We start from the raw sequence: 25,203 nt of genomic DNA, 5'->3' as shown, positions 1-25,203 counted from the left end.
GGGCAGTTGCCCCCTCCAGCTGGGGTCTGCAGATACCAGGCACCTGGTGTGCACGGAAGACCAGAGCAGAACCTCAGGAGCCATTTGGTCCCTGAGAGCTCCTAATCTCATGCCAAGAGGAGGCCCCAAGAACCTGAGGCATGTAGTGAGGGAGGGGGTATAAGGACCACTCCAGAATTCTGGGCAGTGCTACCTCCCTGGGGTTCAGGACTCTGATGTGGCTAGTCTGGTCCATCAGCCCCTGGGGCCATCTCCAAGATCTGCCCTGGGAGACCCAGCAGGAGGAGACAGCTTACTGCCCCTGTAGACCCTCTTGGCTCCACGGCTGGGCTTTGCCAAGGTCTGGCCATCCTCTGCCCTGCTCATCACTCTCTCAGGCTTGCAGGGCTCTGCTGGTGTCTGGCTGTCCTGGAGGCCTCCCTGACACTCACTGGACTCAGCCTGGGGCTAAATTCCTGCCTTTGCCTCCAGACCTTGCTGCTGAGCAGGGCTGCTCAGAATGGGAGTGTGTTCAGGGACCCCAGTGGTTTACTGCTTTCCCAGGCAGGAAGAAGCAGGACCTGTCCTGTAGACCTGCCCTGCCCTGCTTCCTCTCCATGCAGCCTATCACTCACCCCTCTGTCTAGCCCAGGACATCCCTGGGGCTGGAAGGGCTTGTGTTCCTCTGCAGCCTTGCATCCAGTCTCTCCAGCAAGGTGAGGGGTCCGACTTGCACGAAGGCCTTTCTCCAGCCATGCAGAAACATGTGGCCCTTGCCCCAGCCTACCTGGCCCTAGGGGCCAGAACTCCAGCGATCTTTCTGTCTTCCTGATGAGCCCTGAGCCCCCAGATTCTTCCCTAAGCTCCACACTGACCTCCGTGGCCTAGAGCAGGCCCTGGGTTCACACACACTCTGGGGAGCTCGGGTTTCTTGGGGGCACAGCCGAAGTGGCCTGGGCTGAGGACTCGTACGAGGGGATGGGAGCTGTACGTGCTCCAGTGGTCCCAGCCTGATGTGTTCTCCCTTGCAGCCTGTTCCAGCACTATTGCTATTCCCGGGGCGGCATGCGCCACAACTCCTACACCTGCATCTGTTGCAGGTAAGTGCACCCTAGGTCTCCTGGGGGAAGGTCGGGGGAAGGAGAGAGAACTCTACCTTCTTTGTCAGCTTGGAGGCACTTGCTCACTTACACACCTGGCCACCCAAGCCTGGAAGTCACTTTTTCCCCCAAGGCCCCAGGACTAAGGTTTCCTCTGCCTACCAGACCTGGTATCTAGGAAGGAGAAAGCAGCCAGCTTACTCCAGAAGGGCACCTGCTCCCATCCCCAATGATGAGCCCTGGAAGGCCACCACTGCCTTCCTCTCCAGAGCATATGGGGACCGGACTGGGAGCCCAGGATGGGTGGCTTCTGTGTGCAGCAGGGGTGGAGCGTGGATAGAGCTGTGTGGGTGAGGGGGCTGTGGTTGTGTGTCCATGGGCGGGTGAGTGTGGAGCACTCAGTGTGGTGCACAGGGACCATACCATCATGGCCGGGGAGGCGTTGGGCCCTGGGTGGGTGTGTTTGTCACTGTAGGTATCTGTGTGTGGCATGTTGTGTCTGGGGTGCTCTGTGTGGGCTGTGTGTGCATCTACTGTGCATGACTGGGTGTGCTGAGAGTGCACGAGCAGAAGCAATGACCACGAATGTAGGGCAACTGGTGGCCACAAATGTGTGCTGCTGTGCAGGTGTCAGTGCCGATGTTTGTCACTGTGGGTGTGATTACACAGCATGTCCTGGCTCTGGGGCTCACTCCACTTCGTGTCCCATGCTCTGTGAGGCTCTGCCCTTCAGGTCTGGCCCCTGCCCAGCCAAAATGGAGCCGGGCTTCTCTTGCTGATGTGCACGTCCTCACACATGAATAATACATAGGAGCATCTCAGCCCTTGGAAATGTTCTTCTCTGGTGGATAGAGAGAAAAATCATTATTTCTACTTTTATGATTCCTGAGACTCCCAAATGGGGCCATAAATATTACACCCAGGTGTGTGTGTGTGTGTGTGTGTGTGTGTGTGTGTGTGTGTGTGTGTGTGTGTGTGTGTGTGTTTTCCTTTGGACAGCCTTAAAAGTCCTTTTTTCTTAAAGGCATTGCTCATTAGGGTAGCTCTCTCGAGGCACAGATAAGTGAGAAGCTGCTGACTTCCTGTCTCTCTAGCCCTGAGCAGGGTGGCTTCTGAGGCTGCCAGGTCCCTTTCCGTGGATCCCCTCTGCCATTGGTCCCCAGGAAAGGAAGACTTCCTCAGGGTCCCTCCCCAGGTCCACGAATTGCTGTTCCCCATTTCTGTTCTCCACATGTGCTGTTCACATCCCCAGCCCAGTGGGCATTGGCCTGAGTGGCTATCACAGCCCAGAACCCCTGGAGGTAGCACTGTCATGAATCAAGAGGCTGTGGCTGGTGGGTGGGGGGTACCATGTTCCCTGACCCCCGGCCGCGGACCTGGTCCAGCCACCCTGTGGCCTCTGCTGGAGGATGGGTAGCATTGCCCCTGGGTCTAGGCTTGGAGCGCCAGCCTCCCAGGGCTGCTGGGTCAGGATAAGACCTTGACTGTCCTCCTGGCCCTTCGCAGTGGTGAGAATGCATCTATATTGCACTATGGACATGCCGGGGCTCCCAACGACCGGACGATCCAGGACGGAGACATGTGGTAAGTGAAGCTAGCCCTGGAAACCAGCAAGATTCTCCAGGAAACCAGCTCAGATTTCCTTGCCAAAGCCACTGACCTGCATGATGCTTTCTGCAGAGCCAAAGGCCCCTGCACCTACAAATAAGCATCACAAGATGGGTGGAGGACAGGGTGGCTGTGGTTTCCATGGGATCATGGGCTTTCCAAGGAGAGCCTGAACTGTCCCCAGCCTCTGCCAGGTCATCCTTTCCATTCAGGAAGCTCCATACTTACATCTCTGTGCCCCAGTGTCTAGAGGCCAGGAGTCACACACACCCTAAAACCTTCCATCCTCAGCCACAGGTCCTCTTGGCATATGCAAACTACTGGTTCAGCAAGTCCAAGGTGGTGGCTGTCCTGAGCATGTTGTGCTGTGATTTCAACCCCCTGTGGAGGACATGACAAGTCCGACATGGACAGGCCTTGTGGCCTCCATCCCAAGAATTGTGATCCTATTCACAGATCCCCAACATGGAGGGCAGAGCACACTGGTCTAGCACTCCCAGGCTTGGCAGGGTTCTGGGGGCACCCACAGACATGGCCTCCTACCCACAGTTGCTCCAGGTTCCCTGCCTGTCCTCCCCACCATCCAGCATGGAGCTGCTGAAAGCTGTCCAGATGCTGGAGTCTGGGGCTTAGCCCACACTACACAGGGTCACCCTGTCTTGGCCTTCAAATGTGCTGTGGTCACTGACCAGCAGTAGGAGGTACCCGTCTCCCACACTCTACCCCCGGTTCTTTGGCGCCTTGTCATCCATGGCTGATGCAGCTGAACAAGGTACCTCCAAGCCCTGCTGGGCAGTGTCGTGGTTTCTTCTCAGCTGTCTGGTGTGGTGGGCTGTCCTCTTTCCCCCTCGGCTTCCCCAATGTACTCATTCCCCAGACTGGAGTTCCCATGATGACTGCCCACTGACCTGGCCCTGGCCTCATCTGGCAGGCCTTGGCTCTGCCACAGGAAGTGGTCGGAGCCTCATGCAGGAGTCCTCTGCCATGTCCACCCAGGAGCACGAGCATACATGCCTAGACTGACAGGCAGACGACCAGCTGCCCAGAGAGATACTGTGCTCTGAGCTGTACTAATGGGAACCCACTTAAGCCCAGGGTTGCCCCTGCCACAGGGCATGCCAGTACTGTGACTGGCCATAGTATGTCAGCCAGGTCAGTCACTGGACGGAACGTTTGGTTCTGGCTACCATTGTCAGGAGCCCAGCTCAGTCTTCTGGAAGAAAAGCCACTTCCCTCTCTGAGCCTCAGTTTACCCGTCTGCAAGTGGAGACAGCACAAGCATCTCAGGACTACACACAGTAGCTGAAGGGGTGTGTGAGAAACCACAGGGGGAGCTGAGGCCTCTTCCTAGGTCCCTGGGCCAGCAAGTCCAGGGGTGGGAGCCTACAGAGATTGGGGCCAAGAGTGACTGTAGAGGTTAGGACCACCCACCTGGCCATGAACTAGGCCCCAGTGTCTATCTTGTTGGCCTGCCTGCCCAGACCAACTCCAGAGTCTCTATCACCCATAGGCCATGCTGAGCCCTAAGAACTGTGGGCCAGGGCCTAGTCTGCAGGCTGGGAGGGTTAGAACAGAGCTCAGTTACCCTCCAGAGGCAATGTCCCCAACAGGGCTCTCCCTTATGTGTCATCCTCTTGGTTTCCTTCCCTGACCCCACACCGCCTGTCCTTGGTGTGGAGCAGAGTAAAGGAGACAGAAGGGTGTGGGGCATAGGTGTGGGGCAGAGGGATTTGGGGAGGGGCATGGCTCCTTCAGACTTGGTTCAGCCAGAGACCAGGGAAGTAGAGGATGGCGACCCCCCTGGGCCATGGCTGAGTCAAAGGTAGCCCCGAGGATGCCACCTGTGTGCTCTTCAGACTCTCGTCTTCCAAGAACTTTTCTAATGGTCTTTGACTGGTCCATTCTGGCTGGATCAGGAGGATAGAACCCAGGAACCCAGCATCAGGACAGAGGCAAGGGCTGAGGTTGAGGCCAGCCACATCAGCAGGGTCCCTCTGTCCTGGGGGCATCTCTGGCTGACTAGAAGTCTCCATGCCAGAGCCAGGTGGCCATGAATTTTTCTGCTCCTTGAGCTCAGCCTTCGTCAGCGGCGTTGGCTGCTACTCTACTTTACCCTCTATCTGACCCAAAGGGGGTCTGAGAGGCCAGTCCCAGCTATATTGCTGGTGGGGCTAAGGCCAGGGTGCTGAGCACATCAGGCTTCCACACCTCCCAGGTGTAGTGGCCTCAGTCCTAGTGGCAGTGCATGGCACCTGCATCTCCTGGTGCAACTGTAGACAGGAGGGATCGGAGGAAGCCCACGAATGTTCATGCCAAGACCAAATTGGTGAATTTGTTTTTCTAGTGCTAACTTTGAAATGTAGCCAGTAGAATAATTATGAGTTTATTATAGTCAATTTATTATGCAGCATTTAGAACAACATGTTTTGTTGATTACTGCTGCTGCCAGATTGCTGGCGGCATTTATAATCCATTGTTTTATTGAAATTGATCTGCTGAGTGCCTACTGCATTCGGTAAATAATAAATCACTCTGTTATCCCCAAATAAAAACTATGGAACTTCATCATAAGGTATGAAACTGGAATATGAGCCTCGTGCAGTTTTCCCAAAACCCAGTGCCTCCTAGGGCAGGGCATGCGTTCCAGGAGTTCGTCACAGTGGTAGGCTCTGGGTCCCGGTCTTTGACATTGGGTTAAAATGGCCCAGAGATATTTTAACACTTAGTAACGTGGCTGTCTGGGGAGTCAGAGCTGGTTCAGAGCAATCAGACCACACTGGAGAAGGATGCAGGAGATGCTGAGGAGAGGCCAGTTCTTTCTGTCATTCCTTCTGTATATACACATGTGCGTGCACATGCGCGCACACGCAGCCTGAGAGAGGCCATGATGCTTGATCGTGATCTCAGAGGTTCCCAGGTCAACTGCCTGCCTTCCCCCTAGCTGAGCAGAGCCTCAGAGCCTCGTTACTGGGGGTAGTATAGCAGCCAGCTCCAGGGAGGCTCAGGGTAAGTACAAAGTGCTGGGCATTCAGCCTGGCACAGTGTGGGCCCTCAGCCGGCAAGAGCTGCAGCAACACGTGTGCTCACCAGAAACGGGCCGGCCAGGGCCTCTTCCTGCTGCACTCTGGCCCTGGGAGACCCACCGCCCAGCAGCTGGCCCACGGCAGCGCAGGAGCCAGGCCGGCTCATTCATAGAGAGCTCTTGATCCTCATGGCCTTCCCCTTCTGTTTTTAACCCCAGCATTATCCTCCTTGGCTCATGTGCCAGGTGGACTTGAGGTTGAAGAAGCCCACTCCCCAACTCCTCCATCCGGAGCTGGGCTCAGGCCACTGTGAGCCACTATGAGTCCCAGTCCTGACCCACTCAAGGGCCTGTTCATTGGACACACTGGTTCATACTTGAGGTCAAGTTCATTAGCCAAGAACGGAGAAAAGCCCATTTCTCACCCCAAGTCAGTGGCCCCCGGCCCCTCCCTGTTCCTCCAAGCTAGACCCTGCCTACCTGCTCTGCATGGCTCCAAGGGAAGGAACAGGAGCATGGTTTGCCTTCAAATCCCAGGGCCATCCCCTTGGCTTGGTTCACAGCCATGAGGCCTTGTCCTCGTGGCCTGTGGCCTCAGGGCCTGTTGCTGTGAAGCCTCTTGGAGTTTTTCTCTTGGTTCCCAGAACCCTTTTCAGCTATGTTCCTGGGGTTCCCCCAGGTACCCCACAAGCAGGTCCCTGTCCTAGAGGAGCCATCAAGCACTTCTGGTTTTCCTTTTTAAGGCAAGCAGACCAGCTTTCTAGAACAGGGTTACAGGAGTGTGGCAAGCAGCATTGCTACTTAATGCTTTCGGTGTGTTCACACAAGAGTTGGTGTCTAACAAGGTCACTGGAGGCCCTTTTGAAGTGGGAGGCCCCAGAAGGCCCCTCCCCACTCACCTAGCCCAAGCAGGTAGGTGTGAGCTCAGTCATGCTCAGGACTTATCACCTGAGCCAGTCATCTTCTGAGCCCTGTGCTCTTCCGTCCTCCCACAGCCAGCCTGGGCAGTGAACACCAGAGCCCCCAGGTTGGAGGTTCCGAGGGCCAGCAAGCTCCTCCTGGGGGTTACCAGGGAGCACTACTGTATCTAAATCCACTGGGAAGAAAGGCCTCTGGACTGGGCCATTCTCATGCAGGACTCCTGGTCTGAGCCTTCTAGCTCCTCAACTCTCCTGGCCCCTAAGTAGGTTCATCCCACAGGACAGAGGTGGGGAGACTAGGATGCACCTCCACTGGGCTCTGACTTGTAAAGCAGCTAGGATACCCCTCCTCATCTGCCACCTCCTACTTGTATTACCATCAGATCAGGTGGCAGGGCTGGGGACTGTGCCCCTCTCTGAACCTTATAGAATTCAGGGCCAAGGATGCCCCAGGCCTGGATTGCCCAACTGTAGGCAGGACGTAACTGGTGGGTGGTGAGTCAGACCTTCCTGTAGTGGCCAGAAGAGGGCAGTGTTGTTTCAGGACATGGGCTGGGCCTCTCCCCTGCTGGGCAGTGGTCTACTGTATTGCTAAAGGGGCATGGGAGGTGGGCCTGCAGCCTAGCTAGGGAGGAGAGGCCTGTCTCAATTTTAACCCCCATGGTTAGCAGCTTACCAGTTTCCTTTCCTCCTTCCCTGCCATGGCCTAGGGCCTCATCTGTCTCCCTGCCCTGAAAATAACCAAGGCTGAAGCCCTAACTCCCCTACAGAGGGAGGTGGGGACACCACTCAGTGTCACCAAAGCCCAGAGGAATAAAGACTACCCATTTCATACCAGGAAAGTGCTTGAAGGCACCCTGCACTGTGAGTGACATGTGGCTGGCATGTGCTGCTGCTCCCATTGCCAGGGTCACATCCCCAAGCAAGGGTGTCACCAGAGCCCTCCTCTGCATGACTGACTCCATCGCATATGTGCCAAACCCTCAACCCCGCAGGCTGGGTGTGTGCACTCACCCAGGGCTTCAGCAGCCCCTTGGCATCACTTAGGCCTTGCAGGCTGGGGTGGATAATTCTGCCCACTCCACATTATCTGTCTGGCACTGTGGTTCCCAGAGGGGTGAGTCTGTGCCTGGGGCTCTTCCCTTGCTGGCAAAGGCTTGGGGTGAGGGGAGCCTCCATGCTCCATTGTTCCTGTGCCTAGTGCCTTGGTGAGCTTCAGAGTAAGAGCGTCACCCAGGGCCTGTTTCCTGATGCCAGGCTCCAGTCAGACCCTGCCCCCACCTTGCTCTTTCCTCAGTGGGTCACCCAATTGTCACCAGGGGGCCCCATCCTGAGCACTTAGTGGTCTTAAGAACATGCCCAGTCCTTGGGGCAAAAGAACTCTCTGGAGGGCACAGGCCTGGTCAGACAGCTACCCAGACAAGTTGATCGTGGCCTTTAAAACCCCATCTCAGAAGTGCCCTGACATTCTACCCAGGACGCACTCCTGGCAGCTACACCCTGGCTACGGGCAGACCCCCTTCCATGTGTTTTCTTTCTGTTGTGTGGTTCGTCAGTGCTTTGTGGCTGCACCTGCTCAGTTGATGTCAAGACCCACAGTTTGAAAAGCTCTGGTCTAGACAGCCCGGGTGCTCACAGACATCACAAGACACTGGTCACCAAAAAAGTGAAATGAAGCATGTGCTCTGCGCATGACATTGACCGCCTGTCTCCCCTCACCCACAGTGGCGCTGCCCTGCTGCCCCACCCTTGGTCCACAATGCCCTAGGGCAGCAGCCCCTTGCTCAGGCAGGAAGCTGCATGGTGCTCTTCCTGGGGCCTCCACCTGACACTGGTGTCCTGCATCTCACCACGACATCTGTAAAATGGCAGTGCTGATTCTCTCCAGACTTAGAGGAGGCGCCAGCGCATGGTTGTTCTCGTCAGCAAATGCAAATGTTGGCTCTGGGGCTTGGGGACAGGAAGCTGTTTCTGGTGTGGGCTGCTTACGTGAGCACTGTTCCTGTCTACCCAGGCCCGTAGGAGCAGCTGTCCCAAGGCTGGGTTGAGTGGGACAGACATGCCCAGAAAGGTCCTGGAGAGAGGTTCCCCTGGTGTGTCAGCCCATGATCCTAGGGAGCCTCAAGGACCCCTAGTGATGACCTTTGTCCCTGCTGGCCACACCTAGAGGTGGCACTTCACAGAAGGTGTGACTGGGAGCTGGGAGCAGGCAGCCAGCCTGTGCATCAAAGAAACCAGCACTCACTACCCGGTCAGCAGGGACAGCCCACTGCAGCAGGCATAGGGAAAAGTCACCCATTTGCCTTCCTTTTTCTTTCCCATTGAGTTTCTGGAGGGAAGTGAGAGTTTCCTACAGCTCCAAACTCCCCAGCCTGACCTGGGGTGCAGATAGGGTCTGCACTGCTCCTAAGGTGCTAAACATACACGTGTAAGATGCCAGTCTTCAGAGAAAAGCAGCTAAGAGCTGTGCCCCATACTCAGATTAAAATGAAGGTCTACACTGAGTACAAAGTGGCCCTTGTATAAACATTGCAGCACTTCCCTCAGATGCCTTCTGCCTGTGGGCTGGCCAGTCCCTGCTGGCGGGGTGGGACTGGAGGGGGACCCTGGAAGGTCCGGGTGGGCCAATGGTGGCAGGTAGCCCAGGCCTGGAGCTGCCCGGGAAGAGCCAGCGGAAGACAGAACCTCTCATCCCAGCCAGAAGCACAGCTATAGGAACACATGTGGGGAATGAGACGCCAGCATATTGCTGGGAGATGTGTAATCTCTCCCCAGATGTCTCAGATTATTACACAGATTCACTGGGCCAATGATGGTAGTGTCCCTGGTGGGTGTCCCCAGGCAGCAGAGAAGGAGGGATCCAGTGTTCTCAATTGAGCCAAGTATGACCAAATTCTCCATTGTCATTTTGCATTCGGAGTATGGATGAAGTGGACAGAGGAGTTGGAGGGAGATGATTTATAAGAGAGATGACTTTTATCCCTGGATTCCAGAATGGCTTGAATTTGGATTGCTTGAAACTCTGAGGGGGATTTAAAAAAAGAAAAAGAAAAAGAAAAGGCAGAAAAAGATAGGGAACTGAGAACACAAAAATAGACTCTAGCCCTGTGCCCGAGTGCTGCTGGGCAGGATGGAGCTGGCTGGCTGGTGTATACTTCCTTTTCCAGAAAGTGGATGATTTAAAACAAAAATACAGTTGAAGTCTTCTAGAAGCTGGAAGATAAAGCCAGGCTGGCTGAGGAAATCCAAAAGCCTGCCATCCCACGCTCTTTCTGTTTTATTGAAGAGGGCTGGGAGAACTTGGTTCAGAGTCTGGTTTGCCCTGAAGAGTCTTATTTTTTTTTTTTAACTGTTCTAGATGATTCCAGTATTTGGTGTGCTCTTGTGGGCTTCCTGATTTTTTAAATAGTTCAATTTCTGTTTTTCTTTTAGATCAACAGAGTCCAATAGAACTTTTTGCCCCAGAGGGCTGCTGCAGGTCACCCTCTGATGTGGCACTCCCAGGAATCTGTGTCCCCCACACTCCTGGCTCTGTCCTGTCTGCCCAGTCCATTCTTGGATATTCTAAACCAACAAACCACAAACCATTTTCCTCTGTTGACTCCAGGGAGCCCAAATGAAAACACTGTGCTTTCCCCAGGCAAAACAAGGCTGGGGCCCCATCACAGCTCCATCCCTACTGCTGCCTGAACGCTGGCCCCAGGAGGACACAAACCTGCAGTGACCGTAATGGTCCCATTGTAAAGGTGGGAAAACTGAGGTCTTAAAGTCTGAATACTGGAGCCAGGAAAAGAGAGCTCATTGCTGGGCTGGGTACTGAGTTGCAACTCGGGGCTTTGGTACAGTGTTAACAGCTTCGATTTCCCCTCTAGTTTAGGGCTTAGATGTGCCCCACCTTCCAGGCCATCTCTGAAGGAAGTGTGCCCCACACAGGAGTAATCCTGTAAGCAACTGTTGGCCCCCACTGCCGTCGCATCTATAGCCTCCTGGGGAGCAGGCACTTGGGTGTGTCTGCTTGGGTGTCTCTGTTTCCTTGCGAGTCAGCCTCAAGTGAGGCCCAGGTCCCCCTGGGTCTGCTCCAGGCAGGGCTCTCCCGGAGACTTTAACCCAGCCCCAAGTTCTCTGTCATGCGAGTGGGGCCTCTACCCCACTCTCTGAGAGTCACCTGAGTTGTTACCTGTGCTTCATGCACTGTTGACACTATTTATGGTGTTTTGCAATCAGAAAAGGCAGGAGATTAAAACGTGCCCATCTGAGGACTTTGGACTCCAGCAAAGCATCCAGGGATCCTGTGCATTCAGGCTTTTCCTTTAAAAATCTGCTTCTGTAGGGTGGCCATCCCTTGCTTCACATACAGACCCAGGGTCCCACCCCCTGCTCTGTTCTACATAATAGGGCCCCCAAAGACCAGCATACAGGCAGCTTCTGGAATGTTTGTGGTCACCATTCGAGTTGGATTTGGGTGAGAGGCCCTTGTAAAGGAAGCCACAGCGGTGCCCCACGCTCCGATTTGCCAGGATTTGTGCTGCTGTAGATGAACCCCCATGGGAATCCCAGGATGGAGCCAGACACCGAGCAGAGCTGGGCTCAGCCAGTGCAAGAGGGCAGCTCCCACCTCAACTGGCCTTTCCCTGTGGTCACCTGGCCCCAAAGACATGAGCGAGAAACCAAGCTAGGGGCTGGATCAATGTTCCTCAGCCAGTTTAGTGAGGATCATTGTTGTGACTGCCATGACCCCGTGAAGGAACTAATAGCCCCACTCTGTTGTCAGCAGCTCCAAAAGTGCTGAGGTGGGACGGGGGAGAAGGAGGTATACTATCTGCGTACCTCCCTGCGTCTACCCAGGCTCCTCCTGGCCCACTGGGCGACCCCATATCATGGGGGCCCTTCTGAGCCCTCCTGGGAGCCAATCCTGGACCCAACATGTGCAGACATGCCCTGTCTGGCTCCACCTCCCAGGTTGAGCAGGGCAGGAGTCTTATCTGTCTTCCCCCTGATAGGGCATATGCAGCAAGGGCTGGCCCTGCTCCTTCCAGGCCCTGCTGTGTCAGAGGCCCCGTCATGGGTGTCCAGTGGAGTGGCTCCATTGCATCCTCCTGACTGAGTAGGTTTGGCCTCTGCTGGCCTCCTGAGCCTCACTTGTGTTCCCCTACTGCACACCCTCCCTGTGCTCTATACCATTTGTGTTCCCTTCTCAGCCACCTGGGGATGCCAGGGTGCCAGGCAGCAGCTGTGTTCACCTAGCCCCAGGAAAGCCCTCTGGATATGAGGCCATCCTTTTGACATTTCCTCTCCACCCCTCCCTCAGGCCTGGCAGGACAAGTATGTCACACCTCAGTGGGGAGAAGGATAGTGTTGGGCACCTTCCTCTGAACAGGGGGATCCCTGGGCTAGAGCAGAGCTAGAGGTGCCAGCCATCCACTAAGTATGCATCAGATGCTCAGGGCCTGTGGGGAGCAGGTGATATGGCCCACACCACATTCTCTGCTGGGCACTGTGTCCCCTCCCAAATTCCTTCCTCCTCCTCTCCCCTCTGGCTAGATTTCAGACCTAGGGGATCTGTTGACATGCTCATATGGAGTCAGGTAGCCAGTGGGGGCCTGGGGACATGTCTGTCTTTCTTATTTCTCCAAGTGAGTCCCCACAGGGGCCAGGCCATGGAGAGAAGCTCCACTGTCCTCAGCCTTCCCTGCTGAGGCTGAGCCTGTGCCACTCTCTTTGCTGGAGGTAGAGGTCTCCCAGATGGTGCTGGGTTCCTCTGCTGTTCATGCCCCTCTGGGGAACACCAGATTGGAGCTGCCTATACTGGTCACCTTCTCAAGATGGGGTGATCACAACACCCTACTGCATCTGGGCCAAAGTAAGCCATCCTTGAGTCCCATATGTGGGAAGGGAGCAAGAAGGCACCCCGAGCACCCGCCCACCGCACACCCTCCTCTTTTCGACCCTCCAGCCTGTTCGACATGGGCGGTGAGTATTACTGCTTCGCCTCAGACATCACCTGCTCTTTTCCGGCCAATGGCAAGTTCACCAAGGACCAGAAGGCCATCTACGAGGCAGTGCTACGGAGCTGCCGTGCCGTCATGAGCACTATGAAACCAGGTGAGGGGAGGGGTGAGTGGGTCAGCTGAGGAAGACCCCCTGGTATGGGGGCGGAACAGCCGTGTGACAGGCAGCTGCCTCTACCCCTCCATACTGGACCAGGGTCACGCCTAGAAAGCAGGACTGACCACCAATCAGGTAGAAGATCGGAGTCTGGGAGTTCAGCCCAAAGTCACCCCATGTCCCATCTGGCCACCTGTTCCACACATCCCTCCGCCCACACTGGTCACCAGAATGTCAGCATGTCCTGTGCCTTGTCCCAAAGCAAGAGTCCATTTCGGGGAGAGTTGGTCAGGTTTGGACACTGGCATCTGGGTGGACACTGGAACCAGGCCCACTCAGCAGCTCTGTGACCTTGGACAGAAAGCTGTTCCCCTGGATGGCTATCCCTTATTGGTACATGGAGAGGCGGCAGCCCGTGAGGATCGGGCTGAGCCATGGGAAGCACCTCCAGCCCTGCCTGGCTTCTGTTCAGGTTCTGTAGTAGTCACTGCCACTCTGTGATGGGGTGGGGGTGTCTCGGCCCAAGTCTGCCATTCTTTCCCCGCAACCAACCTTGGCCAGCATGTTGTGGTCCCGCTCCTGCCTGTGCCCCAGCTTTCCATGTGGGGCTTCCACCTACGTGTCCCCCTACCCCCAGACAGCCTCCAGAGGCCTCTTGATGTCCTACATGAGGCGGTCTTGGTCCACAGCGTGGTCCTCTGGAGGGGAGAACGCACCCCTCCAAGCAAGACTGACATTCTGGCATTCCTTCTGGGCCCGATGGGTCCTTCCACTCTCCCCATCTCAGTCAGCCACGTTCCTTCTGAAGAGGCCCAGCCCTCCATAGTTTGAGATGGGTAGATCCAGCATGTACCTGATCAAATGCCAGCTCCAGCGTTTGGCTTTTTCTACTGGGAACAGGAAGAGACCCTTTTCCAGCAGTGACCAAGGAGCCCTGACTTGTCACCTTTGTCTGGGTGGGGTAATTTAGGGATGTGGTCTTTCCATAGTCTTGCTTCAAACCCTCCAGAGCTTCAGAGAATTCCATCTGCAGGCCTTTGATTCCTTACAGCCCAAGTAAGGTACCCATGTGCCAGTTGCACTTCAGGCTGGGCACTCTTGGGGACATGTAGCTGCTGGCCATCCATGGCCATACCTAATGATCTGTTGTCTGCAGCCTGTCCTGCAGTAGGGATGGGCTTTCCTGCTTCTCTTCCAGCTTGACCTGGTGACTCGCCTGAACTGTCCCAACCACAGCCACTGACTTCTACATCTTTGGTTGTAAGCAACAGAGTGTCATTGGGCACTGTCACAAATCCATAGGGGTAGGGACGGAAGGTGTGACGTGTAGGGCCAGAGCTGGGGCAGCACAGAGGTTTAGGGTCTCCCAGGGCAGTGTGGGAGTGAGCTTCTGACTGGTGGCTGGCTAGGGCCAGTCTGCCCTGACTGAAGAGACTCCAGTCACTTGCAATTTTTTTTTTTTTTTTTTTGTACCAGGAATTAAAGCCATGGTGCTTAGCCACTGAGCCACATGCCCAGCCCTTTTTAAATTTCCAAACAGAGTCTCACTAAGTTGCTGAGCCTGGCTTTGAACCTGCAATCCTCCTGAGCTGCTCAGCCACTTTCTTTTAAGGAAGCCCCCATTAGGGATGAAGGCAGAGAGCCCCTGGGGTTTCAGCTCCTAGACTGTCCCAGCCCTGCTTCCTCCAGAACTCACTCGTCACCTCCTTCTCTGCTGTGCAGGCCCCCAGCCTTCCCTGGAGGGGCGGGGGGGATGCTCAGGCATCTTCCACAAGTCACGTGAGGGTCACTGCAGCAGGAGAGAGCATGGCGAGGCTCCTGGGGTCTAGAACTCATGAGAGCCCCTGCCCACTCCAGCTCAGCTGCCTACTGGCTGTGTGCTTTCCTCCTGTCCTTCAACCTCCTCATGCCCCAAATGGCTGCAATAGTCCCCCTCCCTGTCTCAAAGTAGAGTCCACTCCAGGGCAGGCTCGGCCAGCTCCAGACACAGGCATCAGCCCTCTACTTAAGGACCAGCAGAGAGCTGGCTGCAGCCCAGTGTCTCCTCTGTGTTCTGGGGATGGTGAACAGAGGCTTTGGGACCCTCTGGGATACTGGCCATGACAGGCCTGCAATTGGACTTGGAGTTCCTAAACGGGGACTGTGGTGGTCAGATTTGTACCCCTCCATGGAACTTTGATTTTAAAAAGAAGAAAAAGACTGTGAGCTCTAGAACTGTAAAAGCCCCAGGATGTGGCCTCTTGCGGACCCAGAGCTTGCTGGCTCAGCATCTGGCTGAACAGTCCCCTGCGGCCCCCTGGCCCATTGCTGGGATGACTTACGGCCATGATCACGGGGCCAAGGGCTGTTTGGGAAGGGACATCAGCAGCATTTGTTTTCAAGGGAGGCATGTTGTGAGTGGATCTTTCTGGATGGCTCCTGGTCTATCTCCAAAAGACCCCACCAGAGCTTAAGGAGCCATGGGGGATTCTGGGGGCTTCTAAAAGAAGACCAACGTAGAAAGGTGAAGTCTACAAATGAGGTGTCAGAGGGCAACAGAGTTGGGGAGCATATACTGTACCCCCTTTTAATTTGACTTTGAAACCACAGAACTCATTGTCCAAGGAGTCATCACCAGAGGGGTACACTCCCATCGTCACACCACAGAAGAGCATTCTTGCTCAGTCTTGAATGCCACCAGTCATTTTAAGTGGCCACTATTTCAGATGGCAGATGGTTTGGGCTGGGGAAGATGGGGTGTGGTGTCTTCTCCCAGTGTCCCTCCCCGGGAAGCTGGGGCACCCCTCCCATGGAGGGCCCTCCAGTAGGCACAGCCTCTGGTCATGTGACTCACAGTACAACCTCCGGCCCAGCCTGGGATGCCTGGAACCACCAGGCCCAGTTCAACAGAGCTGGTCTCTGCAGACTATGAGAGGCATCCTCTTGCTTACACCCCAACTTCACTCCCCAGCACAGATCTGGTCAGGGAGCCGGCACTGAGGCTTCTAAGGATCCTTGTATTCGAGAGGGGGACAGAGCCCCCAGCATTACCCTGTGCACATTTTATCACGCATACTGCCAAATTGTGACATATCAAGGGTTCCCGAGGGCAAAGCTGAACCATGGGGTTCATGGGTTCCATGGTGTAGGTCCAGCCTGGGGGCATCAGAAGTCCTGTGCCCATAGAGCCACTCTCCAGGTAGAGGCAGATGACCTCTCCACAGCATCGAGGCTGCTGTGGCCAGGTTGGACCCCTGTCTGTTCCACTGGGAACGCCCCCGGGTTGTGGGTTCAGCTCCTGGGCCAAGACAAACACCCCACCGAGACTGCCCGACTGCTTCCCGTGACCTTCCAGGGAAGAGTAAATAAAGACAAGCAGGAAATCACACAGTGCTACCCAGAGAGGCAGAAATTAATAATCACACATTTACCCTGGTGAATACAGCCCCAGGGGAATTGAGGAATGCTGTCCTTGGCCCCCGCATCCTGGGGCCAAAGTGGGAGCAAAGCATTCCTCACGGTCAGTCAGAGAACAAGGAAAGAGGGCTGACCTCATCCAGATGGGACCCTGGTGGGCAGGAGGGTGGCCTGGACAGGCTGGCAGCTGCAACACCTGGGAGAGTTCTATCCTCACGAGGCCATGAACCAGCATTGGCTTCCGGTGACTGGAATCCAAGTTCGCTGTGGCTTTGGGGTTAGGGTAAGAGGCCCACCCTTGCATGCAGCCCTGTCTCCTTGGCACCAGGAAGCCTAGCCTTGGTGAGGGTATCAAGAAGGAAAGGTGCTACTGGGGAGGGGTGGGCTGAGCTCAGTGGGGTGCCCTGAGTCAGAGATGCAGGGCTGCAAGGCCCCCCTGGAGTTGATAATAGTATCTTGGTCCTGCACACTCCCTGTCCCTCCAGCCACCATGTGGCCCTGGCACCAAGGCTTCTGCACGCATTGCCAGCAGGCACTCAAGCCTCATGCAGCCTCACCCTCCTCCTCCCAGCACCCAGTGCATCTCCCTCTCCTTGTATCCCCTACCTTGGGTGATGGGCCCTCCCTCCTGTACTCTCACAGGAGCTCCAAGCCCTGGAGCCCTCCACTCAGGTGACCCCATTACTCGGTGCAAACCCCAGTAGTTTTGCACAGTGCCTGTCATTCCTGGCCTCAGGGTTGTGACCCCTTTTGGGACAGTGCTGACCACAGGAAGTCAGAGGAGGGGCTCTTGGTGATAGGAAGTACCCTCACCCCAGAACGGACCTGAAGGCAAGGGAGGGACACGGTTGCAGGGGTGACCAACTAGCTGGGGGAGGGACATGGGACCATGCACACCCCAGCTGACCCGACGTGTGAACTCGACCTTTCCTGGCTTTTTGCCTCCCTTCCAGGTGGGCAGGGGTGGAACCCAGTCGGGCCTCGACCTTAGAGACTGGGAGGAGTATGAGGGTCAGTCAGACAGGTACAAATGGGCACGTCACACTAACCATACTACTTTCTGTAGCAGGAGCCAGGACCAAGAGTGCTGTTTGGCGCCCTGTGCCCTCCCTTGGGGTTCCCTGCCAGGGTGTAGGGGGATGACCTCAGGAAGTGTGCACAGCAAGGCGCTTGCAGTGTGGACAGACCTACTCCCTGCACTTGTGCAGGGTGAGTGGGTCCCTGAGACAGGCAGGGTGGGCCAGGCTGCAGGCCCTCAGCCTCATGCCAAGTTGGCTTGCCAGGCAGCTCCCAGTAGCCTCGGTCCTGCCCTGGGACCGAGCCCTGAGACTTCCCTCCTGCACCCCCAAGGCCTGGCTTGCATGTCATCCATCCCCTGAGGGCCGTTGTCCTCAAATGAAGTGAGCTCTTTGTCTGGAAGTGACTCAGGATGCAGCATGGGGGGCCTTCTACTGCCTTCCCAGCTGGGCTTAGGACTGGGAGCCCTGGGCTGTCACCCTCTGGGCAGGAAGCCTCACAGCGCTGATGGATGCTACTGAGGCTCTGAGGAGCCAGCCTGGGCCCAGGCCCAGCAGGCTCCAGGCTTATCAGGAAAGAGTGCTGCCTGAGAGGACCAGGTGGACACAGAAGACCAGGCAGTAACCTGTGGCTGCTCTGGACACAACCTGGGGCCTGGGCACGGGGAGCTCTTGTTTAAACTTTGAGCTCAGCAATTTCAGGAGGCAGATGGTGTGGCACTAACCATGAGACTACCCTGCCCACGCCAGGTCTGTGTACACAGAAGTGGCCACAGGATCACAGCACTGGCTACAAGAGAGCCAGGAGGGAGACCAGGGCTCCTCTCACTCTGTATACCAAGCCTTTGCCACATGCCAGGCTCAGAGCAGGGTACAAGCCCCACACTCTCTGGACTTAGAGGCCATAACCAGGCCCAAGCTGTGCCCTCTTGCTGTGCTGTCGTGGAGGGGCTGTGGCAGCACAGGAAGGGGCAGTCAGAGGGCTTCCTGGAGGAGGTTCCTCTACAGGAGGCCCAGGATGAGGAGGGCTTGGAGGCTGTGGTCCCAGCCAAGAGCAGTTAGGAAGCACAGGAAGTGTCAGCTCTCAGAACCATGGCTTTGGTCTGGCTGCTGCCTTGGTCTGGCTACTACACCCCCGAGTGAGTGAGGAATGAGGCTGGAGTCAGAGGCCGGCTGAGGAACCTGGGCTTTGTCCTTGGCTGTCTGCCCCACATTTCTGAGTGGTATGCAGGATGCAGCTGAGGGGAGGAGAGTGGGCAGGGCCCTGGTTCAACAGACGTTTCGGGGAAGCCGGCCCAAGAATTGGTGCTGGCTGGAGGTGGAAGGGAGAGTGGGGCTGCCTCCACCTGGTCTCTGCAGTGTGGCTCTCCAGAATGGGCAGGCTTGGGGTCCAGGATGCCTGCTGGCTCGGACGGTGGGCTCTGGACACCACAGTTTGTTAAGGTGGGAGGAGTCCAGGAGTCAGGGTGGGCCGGGGTCTGCAGGGAGGCTCCCCAGTCTGTGCCCACCCCACGCCAGCTCAAGGGCGCTAACCTTCACACACTTCAGGGGCCCTGCCCCAGGGGCGGGTGTCGTAACCACCATCCGGGCCAGACGCTGGGCCAAGTCGCTGGAGGTTGAATCACTGTCACAACCCTAACCACACACAGGCAGGAACCTCCCACTCGTGGCCAAGAGAGCTGCGCACAGGCCTTTCCCGAGGGTCACAGGCAAGGGAGCCTGGAGGCGCCGCTGAGCTGCCTAGGACACACGTCCAGGCGGGCGCTGGGCCGGGCCCCACAAGGGGCCACCGTGGATGTGATTTATACCCAATTCCCACCCTCTGCTGGGCCCCAGCCCAGCTTGTAGCCCCACTATTGAAATTAGTCAAGTTGGAAGGCAGGCTGCGTTTCCTGGGGCTCCCCTTCAGTGACTGGAGAAGGCCCCCATCTATGAGAGCTGAATGGAGCGGGTACTGGGGCATCAGCCAATGTGCCGGAGACCCCTCCTCAGCCCCATGTGTCAGCCCGCAGGGTGGGAGCCGAGTTTGGAGAGCGGTTGGGGACTCAGGACTTGTGGTGCGCTGGCTCTGCCAGGCCATGGAGACGAGAAGCAATAAGACTGTTGCCACCAAAAGGTGCCATGAAGAGTGTCTGGGGGTGTCTCCAGGGAGCCAGTGACTTGGTTGCTGAGTTTCCAAGGAGGGGTGGCACAGGCCAAGGCCCAGGGTCTGACATGGAAAGGCTCAGTGTGCTTCTGGAGCAGAAGGGAGGCCTGGCCTCTGGAGGGTCCTGCAGAAGGAAGGCCAGCGTGGGCTGGGGTGGGGTTGTCCAGGCCTGGCCAGGGGGGTCTTCGGGAAGAGCAGCAGCTAAGGTGAGGATGGCATGGCGTGCACCCTCGGAGCACGGTGACCCGGAAGTGTTGAAACCCTCTGGTTGGTTATAAGTGACATCTCAATAGTGGCTGATGTCACTGAGGGTGCTGTCCACAGCTCCCTGTAGGCACCAAAGACAGCAGGCATTTCCAAGGGCCAGCACTGTGACTCCTTGACAGAGGCAGCATCAGAGACTCAGAAGCCGGGAAGTTTACCCAGGTTACACAGCCAGTGAGCAGCTGAGGATTCTAGTTACTTTGTCTCCATTTCAGGAAAGCCTGCCACACTGGCTCCACCCACAGGAGCACAGGGGCCAAGGTGCTGTGTGGCCTGGGACTCCTCTAGACATGAGCCAGTAATGGCCCGGTGCACCCCTAGGCCTGCCCAGTAGCCGGATTCCAGACCCTAGGAAGTCTGCACCCACCTCGGCACCTTGCAGGCGAGGGTGGATAGGTGTGCTGGGCTAGGAACCAGACACAGGAGTATATTCCTCTCTCTGTCTCCAGGTCTCCACTCCCTGCAGTCTTGGGCCACTGCCCTGTGAACTGGTTTGAGCCACCCTATGACCCAAGCTGTGGGGTGACCATCTCTGTCAGGGAAGTGGCCCAAACTTGAAGGGCTGGTGCCCAGTGAGAGTGTGTGAGGGGTGATGACCTATGTCCCCCAGTAGGCCCTCATTCCTGTTCATGCCACAGGGTCCTGAGCCTCATGGCCCAGCCCTTGCCAGTTCAGGATCCAACAAGGCCCCTCTCGATGTGGGATCCCCAGCCCTCCCCTCTTGCATCAGGGGTCATCAAGGTCAGGGCCATGTGAGGACAGGTCTAACTCTGAGCCAATGCAGGACATGGTGGGGGGGCCCTCTGGAGCCAGGGTTGCCCTGCCCTGTGGGACTGAATTCTTGTCAGGAGGTTCAGGACTGGTTCTGACATCCCTGCTGCCAGAGTACTGCAGTGACCTGGGCCCTCACCTGGCCTGCCTGGCCCAGCATGTCCTGGGGCCACTGACCTCAGCCAGCACGTGGCCTTCTGCCCTCATGAGGTCAGGGCAGGAGGCTCTACTGGCCTGGGATCCTCATCTAGTGCTCAGTGAGATGCTGGGAGGTTCCCAGAATCCAGAAGCAAACCCTGACGCTGGTTCAGTCTGTGACAGTAGTTCTCCAAGTGGCCTGTGTTGCAGCCCTCAAAGGCCCTGGCCCCACAGAGCCTGTGTGGCCCCAAAGCTCTGTGCTTGCAGCACTCTCTACAGTGACCTTTGGCCTAGAGACATGGGGCAAAGATGAGTTTGATCAGCAGCCTGGGCTTGGACGCTGGGCTTCAGGGAGATGGTTCCAGTGCTGGAGCAGGCAGGGCACAGACCCCTGCCTGTTGGCGCTGGATGCTGAGAAAGCTGCACCTTCACCCAGAAACCTTTGCTCCCTTCAGTTCTTCTGAGGGTGAGCCTGGCCTTCCAGGATATGCAGGGACGCCCACTACCACCACCAAGCCTCTGGCCTCCCCCTTCCCCCACAGAAGCAAAACTCAGGCCTGAAGTTCTTAGGTAGCTTTGGGGCCTGAGCCACCCACATCTGCCACTAGAGACATGTGCTTTTCTTCTAGTGCCCAGGGATCTCGCTGGGCTCCCCTGGCCCTAGACAGGGGTGGTCACCGCATGGGCTGGAGTAGACCAGAGCTGGGCTCCTGACCGTGGGTGGCAGGAGGGTGCACTTGAGGCAGAACAGAGATGCTGAGCGTCTGCATGTCCAGAGCTTTGGCTAGAGAAGGGCAGCACAGAGAGCCACCTGGGCCACACCACCCTTGGTCCCTGGAGTGGCACTTGGGTCCTCCACTTCAGGTCCTCTTCCCCAGCCTGTGTGAGGACTCCGTGTCTCCCCATCCCTTGCTCTGTGAAGCCCTGGCTCACTGCAGCCTCTCTGGGTCCCAGGTGTCTGGTGGCCTGACATGCACCGTCTGGCTGACCGCATCCACCTGGAGGAGCTGACGCGCATCGGGATCCTGCAGGGCAGCCTGGATGCCATGGTCGAAGTCCATCTGGGAGCTGTGTTCATGCCTCACGGGCTCGGCCACCTCCTGGGCCTTGATGTCCACGATGTGGGAGGCTACCCTGAGGTCAGTGTGGACATGTGGTCTCAATTGGCCTGCCAACGGGCTGTCACTGAGCCTGGCTCTCCTTGGTGCAGAGTGGGGTTCCGAGATACAGCTGCAGGTATAGTGAGACAGGAGAGATGGGGCTCCCTGTGGTAAGAGGGGAAGAGAGGAGGAATTGGGGGCCTGGTTAAGGCAGGGAAGGGTTCCTTATCCAATGACTCTGTCCAGGCGTGGAGTTGGGTGCCTCTACATGCTGGGCCTTGGGACTATTATCTCCTGCCCAGAGAGTGGTAGGTAGTAGGTGTGTAGTGCATAGGACCGAGGGGCTGAAGCCAGGCCCTAGTGACAGAGCTGCACTGTACCCTTCATGCCCTCCTGCCTCTGACTTCATCCACTTACCTCGCCCCTCACAAGCCCAGCAGCAGAGACCTTGCCCCTGCTCCCTGGCTGGCATACCCCCTGCCTCCCAGGCCACTGGGCTGTCACACCTGTGACCCTGCACCTTGCTTATCCCCAGCACCTCTGACAGGGCAGAAAGGCCTATGAGATCATCTCCAGACAAGACTTCCCCTCCCCCTCCTAGCACCCAGCCTTAAAGGACCACCCAGAGGATGCTCGAGGGCCCACAGGAGGCCCTACCAGGCAGGTGGCTACAGCTCCTTTGGGCCCCTGTGGGCGGGGTAAGCTGTCCCTGCCGCCTGGCTGGGTGCCCACCACCAGGGGGCTGATTATGCAATCGGTGCACGCCCTGGGGCCCACCAGCCAGTTAGCCAAGACTAGGCTTGGCTTCTTGGCTGCAGGGTATTTTGAAAGCACTAAGAATGATTGGGGGAGGGGGGGGGCGTTGGAATTGCTCAAGAGAAGCATTATTATTCAATTATTTTTTCCTCAAGTGTAAACAGTTAAATTTGGAGAAACAAAATCAGTTTTAATTTCCTAATTTCTATCCTTCCCATTGTGTGCAGGGAGCCAAGAGCAGGGCCTTCCAGACATTGTTAGCTGAGGTTCGTTATTCATTAGTCGCCAAAGCACTTTTTTTCCACCAAAGAAAATTGGCAGCAAACTGTTTTCATCTTTTCCAGTAAGCAGCCCTTTGTGCTCACAGAGTCTATTCTTCTGACAGATAAACACTGTGGAAAAAATATGGCTTTTCCTATAAAAGTCATTTATTTTATTTCAGGCCTACAGACACATCTGGGTCTTCTCTACTCAGAGCCCAGTAAAAGTTGAGACTTCGTCAAGACCTCTGCCCAGGCAGAGACGGGTTTGGGCATGGCATGGGCACCCCCAGCTAGGCTGGTGTTCCTGGGCCAGGGGAGGCCCGTGATCTCTCCCATCATGGGCCTGCACCCCACTCCACCCAGCCCTTCATGCCTTCTGCCTGGCAGTTGGGCTGGCCTCCCAAGCATTCCTGGGCCTGGGCCCCGTTCTCGGTGGCCCCCTGAGAAGGGGTTCCTATGCTCAGTGGACTGGGGTGAGCATATCCTCTGTGCCCCCTGGGATCCCGTCCATTCTCCCCCAATGCCAGTTGGAGGGGTGGGCCTAAAACTTCCTGGGCGGAGAGAAGCTGGTCTCTCCATGCATAGGCAACCTGCCGCCCTCTGCACACCAGGGGTCTATGGGAGGGAAGGGTGACCTGGAGAAAGAGGCATGTCCTTGTCAGGGCTTTGCCAAATCCCTAGCTTTGAAAACCATGGAGCAGGAAAAGAAGACAGGCACTGAGGGTGTGGCATGAAGGAAAGGGACAGGGAGGGGATGCCAACGGGCAGGCACAGGCTTTGGGAGCAGGAAAATTCTGGAGTAGAGACCCAGGATCCCCAGCCCTGACAAGCTGCTCCTGGACCGGGGACAGGCCCTCTCACCTGAGCATTCCAGACAGGACCATCCAGCCAAGGAGCACCCTGTCTCCCGGCTTTCCCTGCCCTCCTGCCTGCTACCAGCTCAGTGGCCCAGAGGCAGTGTTGTGGAGCTGGGGACCACACCATCCAGGCATCTGTGCCAGGGGTCATGATGCCTTGGTGTCCCTCGCCATCTCCATTCTGGCCTGCCCACACCAGGTCAGGGTGGCTGTCCCCAGCCTGGCAGAATTGCAGTCACAGCCTTCCCTGTTGTGCCCAGCCTTGGAGGCTGAGCCAGCCTGTTTCTGGTTACCTTACATGAACCACTAATTGAAGTCTGATGTTCTTGGCCCCCAAACAGTCAGAAATGACAGCTCCATCTCCAGCAGCGGGCTTCCTGGGGAGAGCCGCAAGTGGGGCAGGGCAAGCTCAGATCCTGACCAGAGAGCTTGCTTGCTGCCCGCTCACTCAGAGGCCTTGACCGCAGGCCAGATGGGTGCCCTCAAGGGCCTGGGGAGGGCAAGAACACTCCTGCAAGTGTCCTAGGCACCACCTGCCTTCAGTCCAGGCCGAGGCCCTGTTAGCTATGCCTGTGTGAATGGACAGGCCCTGGGTGGGTGTGCACTGGGAGAGGCAGCATGACAGACAGGGAACAGCCATCACTGGTTCATTTCTGGTTCCAGGGCTAGAGGCCGTGTCCCAAAGCCTTGCCACAGGGCCCAGAGAACTCCTCTGGGAGTCACACCACCAGGCCATGCACATGCAGATATTTACTCGCCATTGCCAATGCTGGCGGGGCCCATCCCCACGATAGCACCTGTCCTGCTTCCTGCATGGTCATATGGAAAATCTGGGGCTTGGCCTTGGGGTAGCTGAGACCTGCACTTGTGAGACCAGTTTCCACTTGAGCTGCCTGGAAGGAAAGACGTGGCTGTGGGAAGACTTACAGCCTCCGTAAGAGCTTTTTTGGCTTCCCTGGTTTGGCTTTTGCCATCCCCTATCCTGGAGAGGGGCCTGAGTGAGGGCAGCTGGACACCCAGGCAGCTTTGCAGGCCCACCTGGGCAACTTGCCCTGGATATGTGCCCATCAGTGTCCACAGGGCTCCTGAAGGCAGTTCTGAGGTTAACCAGGGGCCAACACTCAAAATCCAGAGGTTTTTCCAGAGTGAGGGTCTTATTGGAGGACCCAGCACAGCAGGGATGAGCCAACCTCATGGGTTTGAGTGTCTCCCAGTGAGGCAGTGGCCCCAGTGGCCAGCCCTGGGGCTGTTGGTTGGGTCCTCCTGCCATTCCTCTCCCCACAGGGTGTGGAGCGCATTGATGAGCCAGGCCTGCGGAGCCTGCGCACCGCGCGACACCTGGAACCAGGCATGGTGCTCACCGTGGAACCAGGCATCTACTTCATCGACCACCTCCTGGACCAGGCCCTTGCTGACCCGGCCCAGGCCTGCTTCTTTAACCATGAGGTCCTACAGCGCTTTCGGGGTTTTGGCGGGGTGAGTACCTGTGAGTCCCAGTCTTGCTCTCAGAACGTCCACTGTCCCACTGCTGCTGCTTATTGCCTTTGTCACCAGAATCAAGGCCCTAGTAGAAGAGAGACAGTTTTGACTTCCTCACCTGAGAAGGGCCTGGCCTGCCCTTTACATGGTCTGTTACCAGACAGGCACCTCATTCCTCAATAGGAAGACATAGATTGTCCAAACCCCTGCCCTCCCCAGAGACTCCCATTCACCACAAGGACCGTGAGGTGACACAAGCAAATGACCATGGGAGACACCTTCT

At 56.8% G+C, this 25,203-nt stretch overlaps 1 protein-coding gene across 1 annotated transcript in view; it reads left to right on the top strand.

Moving 5' to 3' along the window:
• PEPD (peptidase D) overlaps positions 1-25,203 on the top strand; it is a 116,860-nt gene that overhangs the window by 90,388 nt on the left and 1,269 nt on the right. The window contains exons 10-14 of the mRNA XM_079118561.1: positions 1,011-1,079; positions 2,586-2,663; positions 12,583-12,731; positions 21,420-21,604; positions 24,726-24,917. Of these exons, the coding sequence (XP_078974687.1) occupies positions 1,011-1,079; positions 2,586-2,663; positions 12,583-12,731; positions 21,420-21,604; positions 24,726-24,917 (673 nt within the window). The remainder of the gene's footprint in view (positions 1-1,010; positions 1,080-2,585; positions 2,664-12,582; positions 12,732-21,419; positions 21,605-24,725; positions 24,918-25,203) is intronic.

The sequence above is a fragment of the Sciurus vulgaris genome, assembly GCF_902686455.1.
Source record: "Sciurus vulgaris genome assembly, chromosome: 17".
NCBI classification, from domain to species: domain Eukaryota; kingdom Metazoa; phylum Chordata; class Mammalia; order Rodentia; family Sciuridae; genus Sciurus; species Sciurus vulgaris.
This window is presented reverse-complemented; position numbering and strand designations above follow the sequence as displayed.